This window comes from Amphiura filiformis, chromosome 4, assembly GCF_039555335.1.
Source record: "Amphiura filiformis chromosome 4, Afil_fr2py, whole genome shotgun sequence".
Taxonomy (NCBI): domain Eukaryota; kingdom Metazoa; phylum Echinodermata; class Ophiuroidea; order Amphilepidida; family Amphiuridae; genus Amphiura; species Amphiura filiformis.
Window position 1 is genome coordinate 74163368 of NC_092631.1, and position 25532 is coordinate 74188899.

General features: G+C 37.8%; 1 protein-coding gene across 1 annotated transcript in view; it reads right to left on the reverse strand.

Annotated features, from left to right (window-relative positions):
- Nucleotides 1-51: 51 nt before the first annotated feature.
- LOC140151408 (uncharacterized) overlaps nt 52-25532 on the reverse strand; it is a 35101-nt gene continuing 9620 nt past the window's right edge. Inside the window, 9 exon segments of the mRNA XM_072173737.1 lie at nt 52-6646; nt 7897-8030; nt 8478-8902; nt 10823-10991; nt 13299-13474; nt 14109-14175; nt 16536-16608; nt 16610-16772; nt 17623-19676. Coding sequence (XP_072029838.1) covers nt 6436-6646; nt 7897-8030; nt 8478-8902; nt 10823-10991; nt 13299-13474; nt 14109-14175; nt 16536-16608; nt 16610-16772; nt 17623-19666 — 3462 coding nt within the window. The 5' untranslated portion in view covers nt 19667-19676 and the 3' untranslated portion in view covers nt 52-6435.

A 25532-nucleotide genomic window follows, 5' to 3' on the forward strand; every position in this document is an offset into this window, starting at 1 on the left:
ATATAAACACATCTGATATCACACTGAAAAAGCACAAATTGACAATATACATACATTCAATTTATAAATGTACCAAATTTTATTTGTACAACCTGTTAAAATCAGGCATTCAAAATACAAACATGTATTGAACAAATCGTCATCACAGGCCTGCTGTGATGGACCACAACACACAATCATTTCATAAAAATAAATTATCCACATGCTCCCACTTGATACCCTAATACTCAGTAAGATCCGGAGAGTATTAAAAAATGTTAAGACACAATGGCCTCATTTCTCATACCTGTACTAAAATAAAGTTGATTACTTCAGTGAAATTTTAATGAAAAATAAAAAATATAAACACTGCACAAAAAATGAAAGTACACTCTTTTGAGTAGTCGTAATTCTTTACATGATTAAGAACTTTGCAATTGATTGAAATGTGCAAATAATTTTGTTACCTGCAGTTTGAAATAGTTGTCCACGTCCAACTCAGTTTCGTCAGCACAGACATTGACTTTTATCATACTGACATTTTTTTAAACGAAACACGGCTCTCCACTAAGTTGGACAATAAGTAGCCCTGAAGTAGCGGAAGATTGTGATGGTCCCCAGTAAGTTTATCTACACAGCATGCTAGGAGGAAATGTACACAATAAGTTCCCACCATAGCAAGATAGACACCATATGATAAAGGACGCGATGGTGGGATGTTTCTCACTAAGTTTGAAACACTAATAATAAGTATGATTTGAAAAGTTGCAAAGTCTAATATAATAGTCCTGTTTGCCCATGCACAATGCTCACCAAATTAAAACTGTCTGCAATGCATGTTCTTACCAATTGATGACAGGTGGTGATGGCCAATCACTTCAGGCGAGTTAAACACCCCAAGCTAAGCAATCTACACTGTGTGATTCAATTGAATGTGCAACTTTTCAAATCATAGACATTACACAAAATTGTTAAAAATATGGGACAATTTGAAAATTATTTTAAACAAGCAGGGTATCAAAATCAAGGTAACAAACTGCTTAGCACCTTCATATCAATTTTATTGTTCTAAATCAATCATGATAAGATTTGTGACCACTCAAATAAGTGTGAACTTTCTTTTTGTGTGGTGTGTATTACACCAATGCAGGGAAAATGTATCAAATGGTTTGCTTTTATTTATTAATTATAATTAGTGTCTTTACTTAAGGGTAATTTGATTCTTAATGTTTTTGTAAGTGCCAAAACCACAAATGTCAAACTGAATGTCAACAGTTGGCAGTAACAGATAGGCCTACTCCATTGTTTCAATACACAAACTGTTCATCCATTGCAGCAACTTTGCATGTAAAAAGAAGCTTGAACATGGGATTGTTTCAATGATTAAATCACACTCAACATTAACAATATTGTAATTCTATAACCACTTTTAAAACCAGTTTAAAAAATTGGGTCCAAAACATCTCTACTGATAAGCAAAAATATTTCATGAGATTTCCTGAAATAGCACACTCATTGGTTAGGCTTCCATAAATATTTCAAAGAAAATACTTTTCAAGGAATAATAAAATACACAATATATTGGGCATTCATTGTTACTATAACCTAAGGCTAAACAAAAAATTAATATGTCTCAAAGCCCATGGCAGTTTCAAAAACGAATGCGGAATGCATTTTTTTAAAAGATTTTTTTAAAACTTAATTTTGAATTAAGATGTCATTTTCAAGTGTTCAAAAGTACACAGTATAAAATTGTGGTTGATTTACACAATTGAAGTACAAATATCAATTGTTTTATACTTAAACAATGTTAGTATTGAATCAAGTAACTTTTCTTCCAAATTTGTCACAGAATGTCATGATTTTACGGCAAAAAACTAAGAAAAAAGGAAATAAAAAATGAATTTGCCGTTCAGCTGACATGGAAGTGTACGGCGGCTTTGAGACATAACAATTTTTTTTAAACCTTAGTGAAAAGTCAAAACTTGTTTTACTGTAATAAAAGTATTTAAATAAGACAGAAAATTTTCCAACGATCATACAATGACAAGAACTTTCATCAAGGTAGAAATCAAACCTGAAACACAAATCAACAAGAAGCAATGAAATTGTCAATGTGCCAAGTGAACTAAATACAATAAACACTACAGTCCATTTGGCTTCCTCAAGATGGTGATGTCAGTACTTAATGTCACTTACTTTGCGAATGTAGTGTACATATGCACCGCCTTTGATTGTGTATGTAAACATGCCGCTGCTTTGAGTCAACGCATACCATTCAGCTTCATGCCCATGCACTGATGTCACTGCCTCAAGGAAGTTAAATGGACAACATAGAAGGACCATAGAAACTCACTGTACATGTATGTAGACTACAATACAGTCCAACCTCTTTTATCCGGCCATGATGGGACCAAGCATTGTCCGGATAAGTGAAAAATCCGGACAAGTGAATTACATGTAATTCTGCATTGAAAGTTCCAAGGACTGAAATTGTAACAACAAAAGATTGTTTTAACATGGGGTAGTAACACTGAAGATGGCTTTAGAGTACTTTATGCAACATAAATATCATTGTAAGCATTCAGAGCATGGAATTAAGGTATTAAATCATTAAAAACATGTTTTCCTGTGAAGATTTCACAGCCGGATAACAGAGAGATCCACATAAAAAAGGTCTGGATAAGAGAGGTTGGACTGTACATCAATGTCACAAGTTAAAAAAAAATAAGCGAAAAAAATAAAATAAAATCATCAGGGAAAATGTAAGGAACATGTTTCTGTTTTGACCAATTTATTTGTGCTGATTTCCTATTTTGTCTTACTGAGTGATGGTTGACTAAATTATAATTCTATTCAACTGGACTTACTATTTATTGATGGGAACGGTATCACCTCATATCCATGACGCATCATCAGGCTGACTGGTATGAGTGATGGCCAATTTAATGCATGTTATTATGAAAAATACAAGTTAGCTGGCAGTGGAGAAGCTGCACATTTGCAGATACAGGCTTGATCAAGGCACCGACACATGGTAAAAAGTCATGGTATCATTAATATTCAAAAGGTTGTTTCTGTAATCTTTAGACCAGGGAACATTGTTTAGCAGCATGTGTAATAATTATAAGTTCTTTGATGTCATAATAAATGCTTTATATGTAATAATGTATGCTTAACCATACTTTTTACATAATCAGGTTATAAACCCTAACTTTAACTCTACAAATGGAGGGGCAGTGAATCTGTGATGTGTACAAATGAAAAATGTAAAAATACTCATAAGGCAAGACTATTACTATCCTAATATATGACACAATCTGGTCCATGGGGGCCAAAGGCTGCAAATTTAAAATTGAGATTAAGGCAAAAATATGGAGTAAAAAACAAAGAAATACATAAGAAAATAGACATCAAAAAACTTCATAACATTAGAACCAAATATGCTAGACCTTTTCAGTATATGATAGCCTAATGTTTGTATAAGGTAATAGTTATAGTAACTCAATTTTCAAAAATGCCTCCTTTGTCCCCTGTGGACCAGATTGTGTCATATATCTATACATCTATGGTTTCAACATAAAATTATCATAGTAATAAAGTTACAAACATGATATTTACATTATCATACATTCAAAAAAGAAATTTACACTGAAATATATTTCATTTGATATGTACACATATTATTTTACAAACGTTAAAATCCTTTTTAACAGCAAGGAGGTCTCTATTTCTATATAACATTTTTACTATGCTGTTTGCATAATTAGGAATGTTTGATTTGATCAAAACCTTGATTGATATTATGATTGGTACCATGGGCTATTCCAGTTGAAAGCCTCACTACCCCTGTGGAAGATTTTGGATATATGTTCCATAGAGGGAGTATGTTTTTTAAATGTAATTGGTCAGGGTTAATCATTTTGAAACTCATACTCCCCCAGTATTATTACTTATTACTTTACCTTTATCTTCCACAACTGGAGTGAGTAATTCAAATGGAAGATACCCAATTATTCAAAACTCATACTCCCTCCGTGGAAGACTTTAATAGCCAAATCTTCCACAGGGGTTGTGTGGATTTTAAATGGAATAGCCCAATCAATTTACAATGCCAAGTGGCATGACTACCATTTCCAAATGCAACATTTGATCTACTTCCTCCTGAAGCTAAAAAATACCTGCTGATTCTGCTCATAATCAAGAGAAAACAAATGTTTCATTTGAAATATTTCAACTTCTAAAAAAACAATGGCAACTGACGGGTACCAATCATTGTGATGCAGGTTGTATAAAATTTAATCCAAGAATTTTGTTTTCTGTTTTTGAAAAAGCACAACTATATTTCATTTCCTTTTAAAAAGTTTACCAAACTTGACGATAAGTTTTTTACCAACATTGGTTGTGGGTAAATTGCAAAGCTAACAGCATTCATGTATTTTATACTTTTTGGTATGCACTACTTCATTTAAAAATATCACACAAACTTGGACAGTATAATATATTTGGTGTAAATACCAAAATGGGTTTTTTAAAAATTTGGTCTATCTTTGATTCTACCTGATATTCAAAGGCTAAAGCTGACAAATTTATGATCAGCATTTTTTTTTCAGATTGTGGGTAGGGGTGGCTTTGTAGCTTTATAAGGTGTGCAAAAGATTTTAACGTATATGCAGTCGTTTTTGCTGGCAAAATCGACATCCTAGAACAAACACAGAACTTCAGGAGCATTTCACACCAGAGGTCTCACACATTCAAGGAGAAAGGTGCCCACTTTTCAAAAAATTAATTTCCTGTGTATGATAGCAGCCCTTTAGAAACTAAACGCAAGACTGTATCACCAAGAAATCAATAGGTGATTGGATGACCAGTTCACAGTAGCAGTCTTCATTCAGTGTTGATAAAGATAACAGAGTGGTTATCGAAACGTACACAGTAAGTGCAATTTATTGGATCAGAAATAAGAACCTTTTGATTGACTGTATAAATGGCAGTTATAACTTACATATTCTATTAAAATATTGGTTTGGGGGTCAGAATTAAACAACTGTATATCCCTTTAAATAACTTGTGACTACAATAGCTACTTTAAGCCTCCTTACTGTTAGCTTCTGATAGTAGTCACTGATCAATATAAATATTAAGGTGATAGCTATTATTTCATTTTTGTACAGAGAATACCTATTCTACTCATGGAAGATTTCATGGAACCCAAGTCATTATCTACATGATCTTTGGATCGATTTTGTTACTATAGTATGATACAGTATAAACTTGTACTAAGAACAAATCGGAATTATTCAGAAATTGTTGGTTGAAAGCAACCATTTGATACATTTTGGAGACAAGGTTTGCATCAAATTTCAGTTCATCACTAATCAGTGTGACATCTCTATGCATGAACTGCAAAATCACCGTGTTGATGTGTGACAACAGCTGCGTGACAAGCTGCGCCCTGCCCGTAGTGTCCGACGCATGAACACACAGATCATTTGTACCCACAAGATGGCGAAAGGCTGACGGCCTCTATTTCTCAATCATTCTGATATTGTTTTGCACTAGTGTGGTATCATACTACAGCTAACAAAATTCTCCACACTTGCACATCAATTTGATTGCTATTGGTTAATTGTGTTACAGTTATGACCACTCAAACAAATTGGGACTTTTTTGTGAGATGTTCATGCGAAATTTTCACTGTGTGCAGTACTACCACTGAGATGATAATGATACCTATAGTCTACATATCTACCTTGAGTCACCGGCACTATCTTTAAAATTCAGTGTGTGCTGCGTTGGCTTAGCGTGGTTTCTTGCTTGTACATATGCGGCATGTTGATCACGCGCATAAAAATATGTACACGCACCAAGTAATGCTAAGCTAATGCAGAACACGCTGAAGTTCAAAGCTAGTGCCGGTGACTCAAGGTAGATATATAGACTATAGCATACTAGCCTACTACATGTAGGCAATCACAAGGAACATCGCATTTGTTTGTGATATAACTTATCAGACTGCCAATATCTCATTGATAAGTCACTAGCATACCCTAGCATCAATTTGCAACAAGTTGACTTAATGATACTTTGTCGCTATGTTGCTAGCCACGACTGAATGCAGTTTATTTAATCGCTGCAAGTGTTTGTATGATATGGGCTTCAATGTGTTAATTTTAACCATCACAGTAACTCATGTGATGGTTTATAATACAATGTATGCTCACATGTCACAACTACAACACTCAAATGATTATGGCCGAGTTGTACAGAACTACAGATAGACTTTTCAAGCTGTAACCATTTCATTGTGGATCTAGATCTTACTAGTGTGGTAGAATGCAATCCTGCAAGTACTGTCAAGATGATAACACTGTCTAAAACTGTTTTTATAAACAAACCTTCATATACCAATTAACACTTAGTGTTTCCATGAAACCTTCCGTGACTAATTTCATCTTATGACCTCGCATAAATCTGGATACACTTCTTAGCAATAGTCTTGAGGTTCAGGTCACATAGCGCAGAGTACAAGCGCCCTCTGGTGCATGCATCTGGACATTTTTCACGCCATTGAAGTAGCATCTGTGTAGCTTGCTCTTCCGGACTACCCCAGTTCTCCTTGATTTCTTTGATCTCAGATTCAGCTGCTTCGTTGTCCCATATATACCTGAAAATTGAATGAAAATCAAGTTTATTTGTTAAACGAATTGTGGTCAATGGCACAGCAATCCACACACAAACTGATCAGTTTCAGTTAAGAGGTGTGAGTGGATGCAAATATGGATGAATGCCTGGCTCTATCTATCAGCCTGTGAAGGTGTTGAATCCAAAATCCACTCAATCGATAGCAGAATACCTCTTATTTGAAACTCACCAGTATGTTAGATTACTTGCAATGAAATCTTCATCTCCCCACCCCCAAATAAAAAGGGGCCGTTATCAGGCAAATTCTCCTGAGTGATGTTATATAGTATTTCTATCACATTTGTCATTTCAAATCTTTTGATTTCCCATTTACCAATCACAATGTTTTCCAGAAGGTGGGATAATACCATGGCATGGGAGTTTACCAGGATGATTATGGTATTATCAGTACAACTCGTCAAGTGTATCACATACAGTCAGTCTACTCTGAAGTACAAAGTATCGACGCGGACACACACATTGTGCTGACTTTGAAGGCACGCATACCTGCAGCAGAGACGCAGCACTGCACACTGTTTACGCGCTGTATGCACGCGCATTGTCACTTTGTACTTCAGAGTGGACAAACTGACTTATGGTCATTGACTTATTTTACTATCTAAGTCCCAAAGCCCAACATAACCAAATTAATTAATTTGGCGTATGGTGCAAACATAGCTAAAAATCCATAAATTATGTCAATTAGGCGTATCACATGTATGATCAGCTCGTAATAGGCGAGAATTTGATTTTTGTTAGTGCGCATGTCAATAAAGTCCCAACTTACGCCTGCGTAAATTCAGAAAGGGTGTGCATCAGTCAAGCAACCGCGTAGGTGGTGCACCAAGCTGTTTGTACACTATTCTATATCAATCCACAATGTTATGAATCCCGCTGATTACGAGCTGATCAGAGTATAGTGATGGATAGTTGACGCATAGTGCCAAATCAATTCTGCTGTTTCCTACGATTTATCACATGATGATTGATTGTGCCACATAGCGATAACATGTGAGGTATCATACAAATGGTATTAGAAATATGTTTTGTTGTTTTCACATATGTAACATATGAAATAATTCAAACAGTTAATTCTAATAATCCAAAATCGCACACAGTGTAAAACATCAAACTGAGCGACACAGCCCTTTTACATGTATTGGTCAAAATGTTTTTTCTTCGTAACATATATGCTGACATATTGTTTGCTGACAATATGTTGACCTAACTTACCTGGCTACTTTGATCCATTGTGTTTGAATAAGAGGTGCTATTCTGTAGAGTTGCTGCTGTGAGATCTCCATACTGTCTCTTCTCATCATGTGATCTTCTAAATTAGCGCTGGCATTGGACGGACCAGGAAGACTCTATACAAAGTATGATAATAAGAGTTGGTATTGGTAATTAAGTATATACATATAATATATTAAAATACTCACAACACAGCATTCCAGTATGTATCAGCTAAAGCAATTTCATAGCACCGTAAAAACTCGATAGTTAGCATATGTGCTTACTATCGAGCGCTTTTGAAAACATGAAATTGTACAAAGTCTGGTTTTTCTGAATTTCTTAATTAAAAAGACAAATTGCGATAACATTGTTCCCAAACATTAAATGTGTGCAGCTTACAGGAAACAATTTTTTTGGTGTACAATATCCACTTTAAGGATGGTCTGCAATTTCCACCTTCATTGAATGACTCTGAACCCATTCCCCTAATTATGAAGTTTCATGTCTGTATTCCAATTCCTGGGTTTTTTTTATATAAGAGCCAAAAATATGCATATAAATATTTATATTTGCCAACCTACCTGTTGAGATGTAGTTGGTATGCAACCATACTGTGACTCTGTCAACGGAGTGTTTGAGAATCCCAAATTTCTGCTAGAACTAGCTGCTGACATTACACTCCCTTGGTACGACTGCACTACAGAAACATTGGTAAACCTCTGTGTTGAAGCACAGTGAGGGGGCGAATGTCTGTTGAAAGAGTGCATGCTTCCATAGGATATACCGGGAGTGTGGGGAGGTGTGCGAGGTGGTGTACAGCTTGGGATCATTGGAGTTAGGGGTGTTGGGGGTGAAGAAGTAGTGCTGATTTGTAGCTGGCCTAATAGTTCTTCATTGTTGGCAAGGCTGGTGTGCATACGTAATCTCTTAGGTATGGCTTCACTGGCTTCACAGGTTGGGCAGACTCTCTTTCGACTATTGCTGCTTTGAAGGCCACTAGGTCCAGCTGTAGAGGATAAAAAACAATCTGAAAATATCCAATTGTACATGAATATGTGTTATCCGTACATTTCTGTCATGTATTCTTCTTCTTCAGTAGGCATGTCTCTTGCAACTTAATAAACAACATCCTCTTACATTGAACATGATAGCCCAACCACATGGATTGTTGGCCATTATTTAGTATTGTGCCTTGTGCGACTTATCTTGCCAACATCTTCTGAGAAAGTGATGTTTACCCATTACTTGAATTGATTTGTCCATCCTAAAAGGCCTATTCAGTGATTTGCTCATCCGGTGGATCATACAAGTCATCAAAATTCAGATTCTGGCACTTTTTTATATTAAATCAATGGACCTTGTCTGGCAAGAATGAAACCTTAAAATAGCAATTAATATATAGGATTTGAACCAGCCCATTGTATTGTACATCATTGCTTGTCAGTGTAAACTCAGAAGCGTGCTTTTTCAACCATGATCTGCAGAGATCACACCCACCACATGTGGATGATGATCTCCTAACAAATCACAGCCCAGCCATCTCACATTCAGTGGCCAGAGGATCAGACCCCTGCACAAATCATCATCACTGTTCTACACATCATGTTACTACTGGGTAAAAAGCTTGTCCTTTTAGGCCTATTCAGTGATTTACTCATCCGGTGGATCATACAAGTCATCAAAATTCAGATTCTGGCACCTTTGTTAGTGTCATAGATGTGCTAACATAGCTTGCTTGTGGCTAAGCTGAAAGCTGATTATAAGAAAAAATAAGACATTTTACACGAAGCTTCATGTATTTGAATTGGGCTTCAACTTTGTCAATATTGTTGTTTTCCTCATTTTTTCCCTAATTTTTCATTTCAATAATACCTAATGACAATTTTAATGACATATCCTACACTTTTAGGCAATTTATAAACAATATTATAATTTTTGTTTACACTTCAGCTGGGATCACTGAATGAGGTCTTTAATATGACCTTACAAAACATTATCCACACTTAAGCAGCATACTACAAGCTCGGCTCAGTGAGTTCTTTATGTATGTTGTTATGTGATGTAATCAAGCAAAATAAGTCGCTTGTCAAGAAAAATTAAAATCCAGTTTTAAGTTTCATTATATGTGCCATTTTCATTTTGTTTGATGAAAGCTCCATCACAATGGGACTAATGGTTCCATAGATATGGTCATTTAGTGTTGCTCAGAACAATAGAATACAAAGGAAGTTGAATACAAATAATAGCTAGATCTCAAAATCAATATCAGGCACAAACAACTCATTTAGCTTGATTGCATCACACTTCGAGGGTTCACTGCAACACTGTCTCATCTCTATTAGCTCCCCTGGGTACTGTTATTCATAATCGTAATTGCATTTATACACAACATTACCAAGGGGAGCTGATGGAGATAAAAGGTAGTATTGGATTATTCCATCTGAAATCATACAGCCCCTCTGGAAGACATGACCTTAAACTCCCACACAGAGAGTGTGAATTTCAAATGTGGTTACCTGAATGGGTGACTCCCATATGAAATTTATACTCTCTATGTGGGAGATTAATGTTGTGTCTTCCCTAGGGGGTGTATGGATTTCAACTGGAATAGCCCATTGCACTGAGCCCTCAATATTATGGCCTTAATTTTGGTAATGTAATCTACTTCTGTGGTAAATAAAACTATCATAACATAACATGTCACAGGCATTAATTTTGCCTGTCCCGGTTAAAAACTCTCGGTCCAAAAAGACCTGTGGATGAGAAGCTGAATAAGACACTGCTTATAATATAAATATAGACTTTAATATGTACTTGTGAGTGTCATGCTTTCAGATTTTGTGATACACTCTTAGTATCTTTTCTTATACATGCCTTTCAGCATTCAGCATTATGTCCTATCATTCTGTATGTAATATAAACTTACGTATATTCTCATCAGCAAATGGCCTGCTAACAGTAGATGGTGCAGAGGACCTGGCTCCAAACCAGCCACCAAAACCAAGCATTTCTCTCCAGCCACCGGCCGATGAAGTAGGAGTTGCAGGTATTTGAGGAGCAGCAGCTTCTTCTCCAAGGCGAAGCTCTCGACCAACCTGGTGGTTAAAACAGTGACAAATGATTACTCTACGTGAATGGAGCAGGGGTAGCACTAGCTTTTAAAACCAGGGGTTCTCAGAACCCCTGAACCCCCTGAAAGTGTTAAAAATATGCGCTCAAATCCTAAAATGAGGGGTTCTCTAGTCAAGTATTGAATGCCCGTTTCAATATATCAGTATCAGATTTTGTGATTTTTTTTTTTTTGTGTAAATAGTTGAGGCCTGGCAAAAACGCAATCTCCCTCTCACGCCGTGATTCTCGCTATTAACTAACTATCTGGCTTTTTAAGAAAGTTCCCACGCAGTGTACTTGCTTTAAAAGTGTTGCTTTATGCCATAAAAGTTCACCGAAGTCCATAAATGCAGTTCAACTTCGCAAAGTGCAGAATTCAACAGCATTGCAAGTCACATGGACGAGTGAAAAGCCATGATTTACTCAATAAAAATGACATTTCATTGCAAATGAGCTCAAGTTTAGGCCAAATATCATGATATTTATTGAATTACTGGAGTATTTTGACTATAAAACATAATTCAAGGGCAAATTTTTGTCACTTTTTTCTTCTATGGCCTCAGATTTCATCGCTGGCATATCTCTACACACCACCCTTGAAGCATTTCTTACCGATCCCTAGAATTAGAAATTACCAACTCACATACGTGTCGTCATTCAGTACTGCAATAAAACTCAACAGTGATTCTAGACAATATCACAATCTGTGTTAAATTACACTGGTGGTGTGTATTTTATTTTTATTTTTAAATTATGTTACAATGCTACGGCGACTTCACTTCAACATTTATGTTATTGCATTTTTGTTACATAATTTCTGGACATGTCGTAAATATTGGAGATCGAAGCTTATATTTTTCTTTCACATGTTTTATTTTTCAGCGCGCATGAAAACCCCTGAACTGGTATGCAAAAATGAAGAGACGCGTTCAAACTTAAAAATATGCGCTGTACGCGCAGAAACGCAGGTTAGCGCGACCCCTGGAATGGAGCCAAATTTGTTTGATTTTTTAATCAACTATTATTATTACTATTATCATTAGAACGTAAAAAACATCTCAATGCGCTATAGCCTATTGATGCTTGGGCAATTTGTGTAAGTTTTTAAAGATCAAGTAGTTGAATGTTGTTAATTGTGAAACATTTCATCTAATATTGAACAATAACATTTTACCATTCCTTCATATTAATTTAGGGATTCAATCATGTTTCACTGTTATTCATCACTGTTTAACAATGATGCGTCCATGTCGTCTACATGGTTTACTTTGCGAGGACCCAAGCAAAGTAAACCACACACACGGCTAGACGCGAGTCAAAATTGTGTGACCTCAAGATCGAACAACTTTGACAGAGCCTAATGATTAAAGCATAAACCGCTTCTTTATCACCCGTTTCAAGATCAAGTCTACGTATTACAAAGTAATACTATAGCCATTTGAAAATTTGTTGTTTAATATAATTGCGTTTGGCCTAATCTAGTGAGTATCGCTAGCCTTCATGCAATTCTTGGGCTACTATAGCCTTGAAATCAGTCGATCAACTGTTCACTTTGTAGCATTCTTTGCTGAAATTTGGTGTGATTTTTAGTTTTAGCAACATTTGAGCAAGTTTGAATTTTGACTTCTGTAGGAACTTTGACAGCCTGCATCTCAAGTTGCCCAATGTTGATAGAGGGCCAATAAACTTAAATTGGGTACTGGTTGTCTTGAGAAGTAAAATCTGTAAAACTTTGATGCCAAAACAAGCTAATAATATGCATGAAAATTGTGTTTGGCAACCACACTACTGACTTGGGCAAAACCTATGATGGCTGAAATTTGAATTTGACAACTATTGTATGAGGCTGACGATATCAAGCTCACTACACTGTATTCAAACTGAGTGAATATTATTCCCTCAGCAAAGGGTGATGTACATTTTCAATATCTGAATAATATAGAGTGTTGTGTTAGCTGTGTACATTTTCAGTGGTGAACTTCACTAAGAGTTACAATGCATCATATGTCATTTAACCCACTGCAAGTCCCAACTCATCCCAAGTCTAACATATCAATCTTATAGAAGAATTACAGCAGGTGTGGGACTAACGATGGGTTTAGGACTTAGTTAAATCAGAACTATGAGTGAAATCCACCCATGTGTAGCAACTTTCCCAACAAGTTGCACAATTTGAGACTTATGTGTTTCTTTCAGCTGTGCGTAGGAAGAAGTCACAAACACACAACACCTTGGGAGCAGAAACTGTACGTCACCTCTTTCCTCCAACCATGTTGCAATTGTACACTCACCTGATTAAGAGTTTGTAGGAAGTCTTCATGTGAGCCTCCTCTTGTCCTATACTGTGAGATGATAGCTGCAAATGGGTCCTTGGCTTTGCTAAAACGATTCCTGATATCCGCTGGACTAAAATGCAAAGCTCGCGCAAACTTCTTCCAATTGTCATCGTTGAGAATTCCATGCATTTCTACAAAAATAAAATAAAAATGGTGATGATATTCTGCAAACTAAAGGATTTGGATTTAGCTATGTTTCATTTGGGAAAACAGGATATTCTTTTAATCCAAAAAAATGAGTTCTGTATTTTTCTGGAATGGGGAGTAGTTACATTGTAACTGTGTAAAAGCACTGACATTGCTATCAAACTTGAACTGAAATAAAGGGTGTAAAAAAAAGGTAAAGGAGGCGAATCTGTATATAAACAGTGAACGGAGTGCCCATCTCTCTTTCATTGGCGATTGGACCAGACTCCTCCATGTAATGTTGCTGTAGGGGGATCACTACACCTCCACAGCGAGTCTGTTACCTTCCCAACATTTAAAAATGCCGGTACCCATTTATCCACCTGGGTGGAGTGGAATAATCGAGATAAAGTACCTTATTCAAGGGCACAACACGATGATGTCACCGGGGCTCGAACCTGCAACCTTCTGATTATGAGTCGGAGTCTGTTCCGCTCAGCCACCGTGCTCCCACAAAGGGTGTAGTTTGAACAAAAATTTGTTTCTTTTAAATGTGTTGTATAGATCAGTTGACAAAAAGTTACACTGAAGTCACTAGTCAGAGGCAACGTTCAATAGAAGACCCTATGTCTGTCTTACCTGCTAGTTCAGTGATCGAGGCAGCCATCCATGGGTCTTCACTGGGCTGGTCTGGCTCATCATGTTTCTGAAAAAAAGAAAAAAATCACCAGATAAGGAAAGGCAACAAGAAAGAAATTGGAAAGCATTCATATACTTTCTACTGTACTGCTAAAAATGTAACATTTCTGCGATTGCTAACTCATATTGAAAATGTGGATAGCAGGGGTGTGATTGGTGCTTGAAGAAAAAAAACCCAAGGCAATGAAATTGCGAAGCGAGCCGAGCTCTCGCCTGTTGCGGCCGGGGGCCCCGCTCAAGGGCCCCTGGTGGGGTCCAGGGTCAACGCCCTGGTGGGGGTCGAGGGGGCAAAGGCCCCCGAAGCCAGAGGGGTTTTACACACTTGAGCACCACTGGAGATGCAATTCCATGGGGTAAAATGCAAAAATGAGAAACTGTTAAAATACTTCACTTTATTATAGTATAAAAACATTTATTATCTGTGAATACATACTTCCAGTATCATATCATTCACATACACATGAGAAATTGCATCACCATTTTTGCACAGTGTGTTTATAAATCATCCAGTCAGGGTTCTAAGGAATTTTCATTTTAAAATTAGAGATTTTCTCATATCTGGAAACTGAAAATTCCAGAAATGTGACATCTCTGTTAAGCATTTAGCTCTTGGTCCAGGGGCACTCCAAAAGCGACAAAAAAAAAATTAAATTTTTTTTTTTTTGTTTTTTTGAAAATCCGGAATTTTTTGTTAATCCCAAAAATCCGGAAAAATCACACCCCTGGGATAGGCCTATAATAACACATGGACGGCAGTGGTTTTACTGTTTTACTCCATTCCATAGCGTAAGATAATTATGGTATGTTCTGAAATTTAAATTGTACATCAGTGAGTGCAAACTCAGATGCGTGCTTTTTCAACCATGATCTGCAGAGATCACACCCACCACATGTGGATGATGATCTAACAAATCACAGCCCAGCCATCTCACATTCAGTGGCCAGAGGATCAGACCCCTGCACAAATCATCATCACTGTTCTACACACCATGTTACTGCAGGGTAAATAGTTTGTCCTGCGAGGGTGCCCATTTTCAAGGCAATTTGACTATTTACTACAATGTAGGGTGTTATTGCAATCATATGCTAAAGAGTTTGTCCAAAGTTACACATCTGGGAGGCACAATGGCAAAGGCATGGCACCCAGGTGAATTTGGTTTTTTCCTTTGTTCTGATTGGTGTCACTGCAAGCTTGCAGATGTGGTTCAAGAGGGTGAGAAATAACAGAGAAAATCCCTTGTTGAAAGTTGTCCTTTTTAAAGAACTATCCAAGGAAGATGAAACATTAGAATATACTGTCAAAAGGAAGTTGGCACTAATTTCAAACAAAGAATTTTGAAGTTTGAACTGAATCTGAATTATTACACACAAAATGTATTCATTGGAAATGTTCTGTAAATGTAGTCAATTATAACCAAAAAAAGTGATTTTACAACAACCTTTTCTCCCATATAAATATTATGAAATACGTATGTACAAGGATGATATTTCAGGTAAAGAAAAATTGAAACATGTGGTTCCGTTCTGCAAATGGAACAGCATAGAGTGGTTTGGTTCAAGTCTTTGGTAATTTGCCTCACAATTATATAATGAAGCTTTTATGTTTTCCACAAAAGTGTTATTACTTATCAAGCAAATTTGAGTCTACAAATGAGTGCGCTATCAACTATTGGGAATTTAACAAACGTTGTTACAAAATGGATTTAAGCATCTACCATAGCATAATCAATTCTTCACAATGTTTCATGCATTCAAGAACTAAATCAATGGGCCCTGTCTGGCAAGAGTGAACCTATAAGAAGTACCATAGTTAACAAAACTAATATTATGTAATTAATACATAGGATTTGAACCAGCCCATTGTACTGTAAATCATTGTTTGTCAGTGTAAACTCAGAAGCGTGCTTTTTCAACCACGATCTGCAGAGATCACACCCACCACATGTGGATGATGATCTAACAAATCACAGCCCAGCCATCTCACATTCAGTGGCCAGAGGATCAGACCCCTGCACAAATCATCATCACTGTTCTACACACCATATTACTTCAAGGTAAAAAAGATTGTACTGCGAGGGTGCCCATTTTCTTGTTCCGACACAGTAAGGACCGATCGTTATTTATGGCAGGGGAATGGGCATTTAGGAAAAAATATCAACAAACATTTTTGCATTCCCCCCTCGCGTCCGTTCAAAATTTTCGCGTTCCCCCTTATTTTCCCAATTTTCTCCATCTAAAATTTAACAATCCCCCCTCCTGGTTCAACTAAAAATTTCAGGTTCCCCCTCTAGAGCCAAAAACAATTTTGTGTTCCCCCCTAAATCCCCCCCTGCCATAAATAATGATCACTCCCTAATATCCTCTTACCTGGATCAGATTAAACTCAAATAGTTTCTCTTCCCTTCCTTCAATGAGTCTCTTCACAAACACTTTCCCAAGATGTCCTTGTTGGTTGGTTTTGTTGTTTGAACTTGCAGGCAAACTGCTGATCAAACTCTCCACCTCGGTAGTTCACTTCCATCTTCTCCAACGAGGCATCTTCACCAGCGGCGGTGTCGGCATCGAAATATTCCGACTTGGCTAGTTTGATTAGGATGTCTCCACCTGGAGGCCAATGACATGTACAATGTATAATTAATGTACAACATGTTGACTTTTTATTTTTACACATCTGGTGTATATATTTCAGCATAAAAGTAGGAAATCCCACTAAAGGTCATGCTTAGGCAGAATCGGTATTGCAAAAACCGAAACTGCCAATGTAAAACTGATAAAAAACAAAAAAACCTTTTTATTTATTTTATTTGTTTTTGTGGCAAATTTTGGAAATACTCATAAAAATTCCAATTTTAGTTTCCGAGTGGTGGGGCACAGACGGCAAGTGTTTGGGTTAGGGTAAAGGTCAGTTGGGCTTGATTGGGTTTATGGTAAAGTTTGTGGATGGGTTAGAGTTTGTGTAAGGTTAGGAAACATATCAAGTCTTTTCTGTTTTAAGAAAAAGTCAAGTGGTATCAGTTTTGGTACAGTATTGATTTAAAATGGGTACAAAATTACAAATTTGGTATATGCCTTGTCATGTTTACATGTTATAGTCCCTTAGCTTTCACCACACTTGCACAATCCAATAACACCTTCCCCAGTCCCCACATAAAAAAATACTTGCTGTGCAAATCATTTGATTATAAAAACACATCCACAAAATGCCAAAGATATTTAGGAATAATTTGTCTCTTGTTATTTCTTTTCCTTTTCTTTATGACTTGATTACTAAGTAAAATGGAAACAAATAAGTGTTCACAGCTTTATTACATTGAAGAACATTGCACATTTGTCAGTGTGCAATTTGTACAGTTAAAACTCCACATAAACAATGGCTTACATAATTATTCCAATTTTGCACATAACACTTACATAAAACTGTACCAATTAAAATGCAGTTGAAAGATTTTCTTACCTGGAGAAATACAAACAGGCTTGAGACTGCCACCAACATTCTTCATATAATTGCCTACATCCTGCATGGAATCAGTCCTATGTAATATGATGACAAGACCAAACTTATCCGAGTTCTCTTTATCCAGCATCCATGCCTGACATTTCATGCTGACCGCCCCTCCAGAGTAGAACGTCCCCATGCCCATCCCTGTACCAGACATCTGACCCTTGATACTGTTCCAGAGTGATGTGAGCCATGAGAAATGTACCATGGGTACAATGATGAAGTAGTTACCCTGTTCATCGCAGTCCAGCTTACTCTCCAAGGTGTGGTTCTCCCACTGGACAGGTTCATCATCAGCGGTTGCACTGTGCCACACGGTGAGTCTAGCATGAGTCCCAAATCTTTGCACAATCTTAGAATAATCTGGGATTGGCAGTTTCACAAGGACGGGCATGTTCTCATTGAAGAAATAGCCATGGGGCTTTAGAACGAGGGTAGGCGACGCAAGAGCATCCTCACAATCTAAGTTAGTTCTTAATTCTGGCGGAAGATCGGAACAGAGTACTTTCACACTTGCCTTAATATCCTGTTTCAGTGATCCAATCGGGAAGTTCACTTCAACACCTGGTACTTGTTCAACTTTGACGGTGCCACCTTTTTCCGCAGATATGTTTTGACAGACCTCAGGTGGCGACGCATCCAGGATAGCATTGAAGAGCGAGAAGTGTGTAGTTCTAATGAGGACATAGCCATTTCTTACCCTAAAATCACACGCTGGTATTCTCTCCCAAAACGGCCTCTCTAATGTGTCACATGTATTACTCCTATAGCAATGTACTTGCTCAACATGATTAATATTTACAAACAATGGCAAACGTATGATAGCAGGACAATCCTCATAGAATTGTGCACCATGCGGTCCAAGTGAAATCACAGGTGACGCTTGCACTGAACCATCATCCAGTTCTGGTACAAAACTCAAGTCTTCAACAATATTGAGGTAGAATTCTGACCTCATGTAGTTTTGTTTGTTGTGCTCTGGTATGATAACGGCAACCTGCCCCCGTTTGAGCAGTCTCGATCTATTGGGCAGGATACAATCTAAGCTCTCTTCTTCAAAATCTATTTCTTCATGCAATGGTTGCAAGCACACTTCACACCGATCATCAGTCTCACTAACGTCAAGGTCACCATTATCGCTGCCGCAGTCACCATGACAACTGAAGTTATCATCAGCATACAACGCATCCCTGAGATGATCACTCTCAACGTTAGAGCTTGCGCAGGAACCATAATCACTAGTAGAGCCCTGCCTTTCATGTCCTAATAATTCTACTACTGGTTTTGGGAGTGCCACAGCCACCTGCTTCTCCTGGAAGGGCTGCCTGTTGACTCTCTCGCCAAATCTATCGCAATTGGACCTCTCCTTCGAAGTTCTCTTCGATTGGCACTGGTCGAACTTAACCTGTGCAAGTAAGCTACACAAGGAGCTCTTTTCATTGTCTTGCTCCACGTGCAATTGTGAAATTGTTTGGTCAATACCAAAATAACGCCGGATTGCCTGCAATCCGTACACATACACCTCACTCGGAACATTCTGAACAGGATTTTGAGTCACAAAAAACGTTCGTAACTGATTTGGTTTAAAAATGTCCTGTTCTAAAATTGCAATAGAATTTCCTGAGAAATTTACATTCTGCAAAAGTTCTAAGTGTGCCAATTCTGATGGAATACATGTTATTTTGTTGTGGGAGACATCCAACTTTCTCAGTTGGTGGAGTTTTCCGATGCATACTGGAAGTCTCTGTAAACTGTTGTGATGAGCTAACAAAGTTCTCAACCTCTTAGCACCTTGCAAACTTTCCGGCAGGTCTTTCAGGGAATTAAAGCTGAGGTCTAGCTCTGTGAGATTATTTAACAGAAATGTGGGGACAATGGATGGATGCAAGACTTGCAGGTGTAGACCACGTAAGCTTAGCGAGTCTCTGCGATCCTGTAGGGCCTGCCGGATAATCAGCTCCTCACGGGGTACTACATGCAGGCCCTGTACTGAGAACATCAGGTTCCACCTGCAATAAAAGACAAAAAGTAGGTTAATTTTATTTCAATAATAAATAAGAAAATCAAGAATAAATACGTAAATTACAAAACAAATCATTAAGGTTAGCGAAAGGTTTTTCATGCGCTTGATTTCAGAGGGCGAAGTTCATAACAGAAACAGCCATGCAGAAAATGAACAAGCGCATCGGGAGGTATAAGCCTACTTTAATAATCATAATAGAATATCGATCCACGGTCAAGACATGAAACTTGGCTCAGCTCGTGTCCGGAGCTCGTGATGCGGCGGGGGCACAAGCCGTTTTCGCAATTTTCATGAGGATGTTATAAATTTTAAAATCGATTGGGAGCACTTCCTCTGGCCCCTATGCCAGCCCCATGAAGATACACCACCGTCTAGAAAATGTGTTGATATTAAATTTATAGAGCCTTGATATCTTTGATGAAATAAATAAATAACATCAACAACAACATCACAAAGCAATTATTTGTAAATTGAATTTGGGAATATTCAACAAGACAGACTTAGCAGGCCTACAAATTTGTGAATTATATAAAGTGAAAAACAATCAATCACTGTAGTCAGCGAATCAATCAAATCACTGAAATAGGCCTATACAAAAACTAAAAAAGAAAGGAGCAAGAAAGAATAAAGAAATAGTGAATAAAAAAAGAACGAAAGAAAGAAAGAAAAAAAAGAAATGAAAAAAGAAAAGGAGAAAGAAAAGAGGGAAGAACAGAAGTAAAAATGAGAAAAGAGGAAAAAACCGAACTTTCAGCCACACGGGGACTCGAACCCACAAAAATTAATTATAAAAGATTCAAAGTCCAACGCTCTATCCGCTCGGCCACACATCAGCTTACACAATTGGTTGTCCTGGAAGGGGATATATAATTATAATTTGACGCAATGACGTGATTACAATTGCGTCCGCATAATGGCTCTTAGAATAAACACGCATGTCGGTGCTGAAATTTTGGACCGAACCCGATGGAGAAAAACCTCTTTTTTGCAAAACTAGCTTCAATTTGGAGTAAAAAATCAAATGGAATAGCAATTGGCAGAATGTTGAGAAATAATGTAGGTATTCAGATGTCTAAATTAACGTCCCGTAATCAAGATATCGATAATTTCACAAACCAGCTTTTTCTCAAGCAAATTCTCCAAAATTTTCCCCCAAAACGGGCTTTTAAAATTTATTCGGTACTGTATTTGGTTCTTCCCCATGGCAACATTATTTCTTTGATCGATTTGTAGTACAATACAAAAAAAGAAGAAAACAATCACTCGGCGAGAATTAAACGAAGCGCACATTTGCAAAAAACGTACACGAACGTATTTTTGATCCTGTGAACATTGTGCGTAAAAATGCTTTAAACGAAGGATTTTCAAACTTATTCTAAAAATTTGTATATAACACACGAAAAAATGTTAAGCTACATCCAATGCACCAACATTTCACTCGCTGCGATATTTGATTACTGAGAAAACTCTGTTTTAGAGAACAACTTTATACGCCTTTTATATCGCTTTTTATACGTTTCTTCGTGTAACCTTAGTACTACACCCTGGCCAATTTGTGCCTATTTTGCATTTTTTCAAAAATTATAGCGCATTGGTGACAAGTAAGATATGTATATTATAGGGGCAAGGACTACAACTACTGCACTGAAAATTCAGCAACTCAAGGGAAGTAGTTATTGATTTATTGATCAAATATTGGTTTTCCCTCATTTTTTACTGTAACTCCACAACTGTTGTCTGTGCTGAAATAAAATTTCCAGTGCAGTAGTTGTAGTCCTTGCTGCTATAATATACATATCTTACTTGTCACCAATGCACTATAATTTTTGAGAAAAATTCAAAAATAGGCACAAAATTGGCCAGGGGTGTAGTACCCCCTTAAAGCACAATTTTTATTGCGCAATTTCAGTGACGCAGCTATTCAACACGCATGTTGAATGATGTAGCACGATGGACACTCAAGTGTATTTGGGATTTTCAGGTTGCCCCGCAGGGCACTACCAGTATGGGCAAAGGGAAATTACCCAACAATATGGCCATGTTCCATGAATAGGGGTAAATATTCTTACATGCTCATTGCTCAACATTAAAAAAATAAACACACTTTCAAAAAATGATTTTAATTCACCACAGATTGGTCATAACTTAAAGCCTTAATGTACGATCTTTTTAAATTTTTATATTTTCCTCCCAATACATTTGGACACGAAAAACATTGGGAATTTGCAAAGAAACAACATCATAAACTTCACCTCTATCACTCGAAATATCTTGCACTATTTGGATTAGGACGGCGAAAGTGCGGCCTCAGAGTAAGTCTTCTCACGCAGTTAAAGTTTAGTTACGCTCCCTCCAAATATGGAGGAGCGTTAATAATTGGCTCGACACATTAGCATAATCTAAAAATTATGATAATATGTCGGACCAACAGAAAATCATCCTGTTTTACTACAAAATAGGGCACATTTACGCCGAATTACCAAAAACTCTGGCGGATGACCAGATTTCATGACCTGGTCATCCGCCGGATAACCTGATTTTTTTTCTTAATTTGTACACTGGCATCGGATATTCGCCCCGGGGGCCGGTGATTGGCTGAAAGTTTTGCCCGGGTGGGCCCGGGACTAGCCAGGTGTTTACCCGGGACTTGAACTTTCAAACCCAAAATCTATGGCCCACGACCCGGCCATCCCCGGGTCCCCAGGGGCCGGGGTTGCATTTGATATGTGCATTAAGATCATGTTTAAAATGTCACATCTACAGAATTAATGAACATCAGTCATTTACTTCATGAAGTAAAGTTGGAAAAAAAATTATATTTTTTCCATTGGGGGGGGGGGGGGTAGTACAAGGAACTTATACGATGTCCTCATTCACACACTGATACTATCTGTTCATCGTATAAGACTGTTACCGTACGGCAGCGTGTTGAAGGAATATTACACAGTCAAGAATAGGCTCCGTCTTCCGTTTGTTGGGATCCCTCACAGTCTCCCAAAACATCAAAAGCGTTGCACGTATACTTACTTACATACTCGGCAGTGGGTTTTTTTTGACTCCCACCCTTTTTATTTTACCCCCACCCTTTTTATTGAGGCACCCTTTATACTGAAAATTCCTGACCCCCACGCTTTTTACTGAGGCACTAAATTTATACTGAAAATTCTTGACCCCCACCACTTTTTGCTTTTTCCGCTATTTGTAAACATTGACGAAGTCACACGCAATTTGGTTCGAAGTAAATCAAGTACGCCGAATTCTGACCTATTTCACACGTGCGAGTCCGGTGTTTTTCTCTCCATTAAGTAGATACATTACGTGAACAATCAATGCAAATTATATGTGAAAAACTACTACTGTACTGTATAAGTATTTTAATGAATAACTGTACTTTTATTGGCGTTCAAATGTTGTTCTTGTCATGAAACTTGATGTGCGCTGTGTTCAGCGACTATATCCTACTTCTTCCGTGCTGCTTCGCTCAATCAATTATGCATGATTAATGACGTCACTCATATACGACAATGTAAAGAAAAATAACACGTCATGGAAAATCGGACATTTGCATATGACGTATGTGTTTTAGCAGGGCTTCCGGGGAGGATATTGTGTACATTGCGCTGGACACTCGTAAACAAGTGCTATCCTGCATCAAATGGAATTTTGTCTTGCGACATTGTGTGCAGGTTTTGGCAATTTCTCTTGGAACTATGATTATTTTATCATTCAATAAAAATATACTGTAAGTTGGAAGAAGCCCCACGCTTTTTATTTTAATCCCACGCTTTATATCATTCCACGCTTTTTACCCAAAAAGTTTAAACCCCCACGCTTTCAACAATTTTCAGAATTTCGAATCGGCACGCATTAAAAAGCGTGGACTGCCGAGTGTGCTCAAGACTGTCCTTTTTCACATAACGCAGACAAAGTAGTGCCAACTTGCCTAGAAATGGTCAAATTTTGGCAAGAAATATCTCTGTGTAATCCTATGCAAGTCCCACATCACATCGATATCGGCGATCATGTTTTTTTACTGAAGTTCTAGGCTGGTTCCCACTAGCCCGAGGTACTCACACCTCCGTCACTACAATTTCCACTGTCCTTCTCTGTACGAAGGTCTGAGGGAGACTCCTTATCTGGTCCAGGGTACACATAAAATACCACTTTTCTCATAAATACCACTTCCTACCATTCCTCACGTGAAGATGGGACTTAAAAACAAAACATATTTGGTGCATGTTCGTAAATTTTGAGCACATTTGAGGATGTAAAAGACCAGACTTGTGACTGTTACCGTCGCTGTGTTTTGAATTCTTCTATAGATGCTGTCAGTGTGACGTCATCACCGCGCCTTGTGTTCACGGTGCCCCGTTTTTACGTGCGTAGGGCATTCATAGCCCTAGTGAGGAAGGAACAGGGCCATGAATGTTTCGGGCTAGGTTCCCACCAGCTTCATGCACGTGACGTGACACAGCTAAAATAATCGACCGGAAATAGGGGATCATTAAAACGTCAACAAATTTCAAAACACGGAAGTCAGTAAACTTAATGGCGACTTTGGCGAGCGATCCAAATTTTGAGCCATACAAGTTTACGTGCTGAACTAGGGGGGGGGGTCCAAATCCTATGTGGCCAAACTTATCATTTGTATTACTTTATTTTGTAGAGAAAAGTGTCTAATTGTAATATCCACCATGTCCCAGCGAGGGTATTTGCCTCCTTAGCAAACAAAATTACGAAAAGGCCCAAAGTGACAACTAGATGACAACTACTACAGACACTAGTCTTTTACTACCAACTGCTGCACAGTGTCATCGGCCCGATATCTTCATGGCAGAAATCACCATGGTAGGTTAAATCTATGTCCAGCAAGGTCATGTCACACTTCCGGTGTGACATGTCCAGAACTCCCATACATTTTCGGAAGCGACAGACAAATTGCAGAACAGCGTGCCAATTCAAGCTTCCTGTAATATCTATTGCACATAACATACGAAGTCACAAACTTACAAACTTCAATATGAACTTCAAATACACCAGACCAGCTGTTTAATAATCATTACCGATCCTTCAGAACGTTTTACTCTTGCAGCTGTTTGATGTAAAATGCGACTTCGCTATCTCCATTTTCCCTATCGAAACGTCAGGCATTGTTTACAAAATGTGGGAAATCGCCAGGCCTTCTTCTGGAAATGCGCAAGGCATTGTGGGAAATTGTCAGAGCTGTGCACGTTGTGTAGCCTAAGTTCCTTGGCCCGATCTCGAAACAATAAACATGGCGGAATAAAATGACCGTGCGTAAGCAGTAAAGGGACTGGTGGATCAAACCTATGTAACTCATCGGTCTGACAAGGTCAGGTCATTACGCATCATCAGAGTTGGTAAATACGTCATCTGCTTAATTATGGCCATGCGTTTTGAACTGGTGCACTGATATTGAGGAGCCGGGGTCTTTGTGCGAGATTTTTTTTGGCTTTCTTTGATTTTTTTAAAGCCTTCACCTTATACCTACCTAGACAAATTGCCTATCAAATTAAAGCTCTTGATGAGTGCTTTCAAATGACACCAAAACCTTGGATGTAGCATGTAGCCTTCTTGAGTAATGACATTTTATACCAAAGAGTGACGGCGGGGAGCTGAGGACCCGATATGGAGGACCCGATATGTAAAAAATACACCATGTGTCAATAAGTATATCAAATTATGTTGAAACTCCTATGAAGTATTCAAATACCTTGTTTTGCATTATTTATTTGTTTTAAGGACAATGTGGATATTATATTGAATTAAACAGCTAATTTTAATCAGTATTGGACCTTATTTTGGGGAATTGTTACTCGCA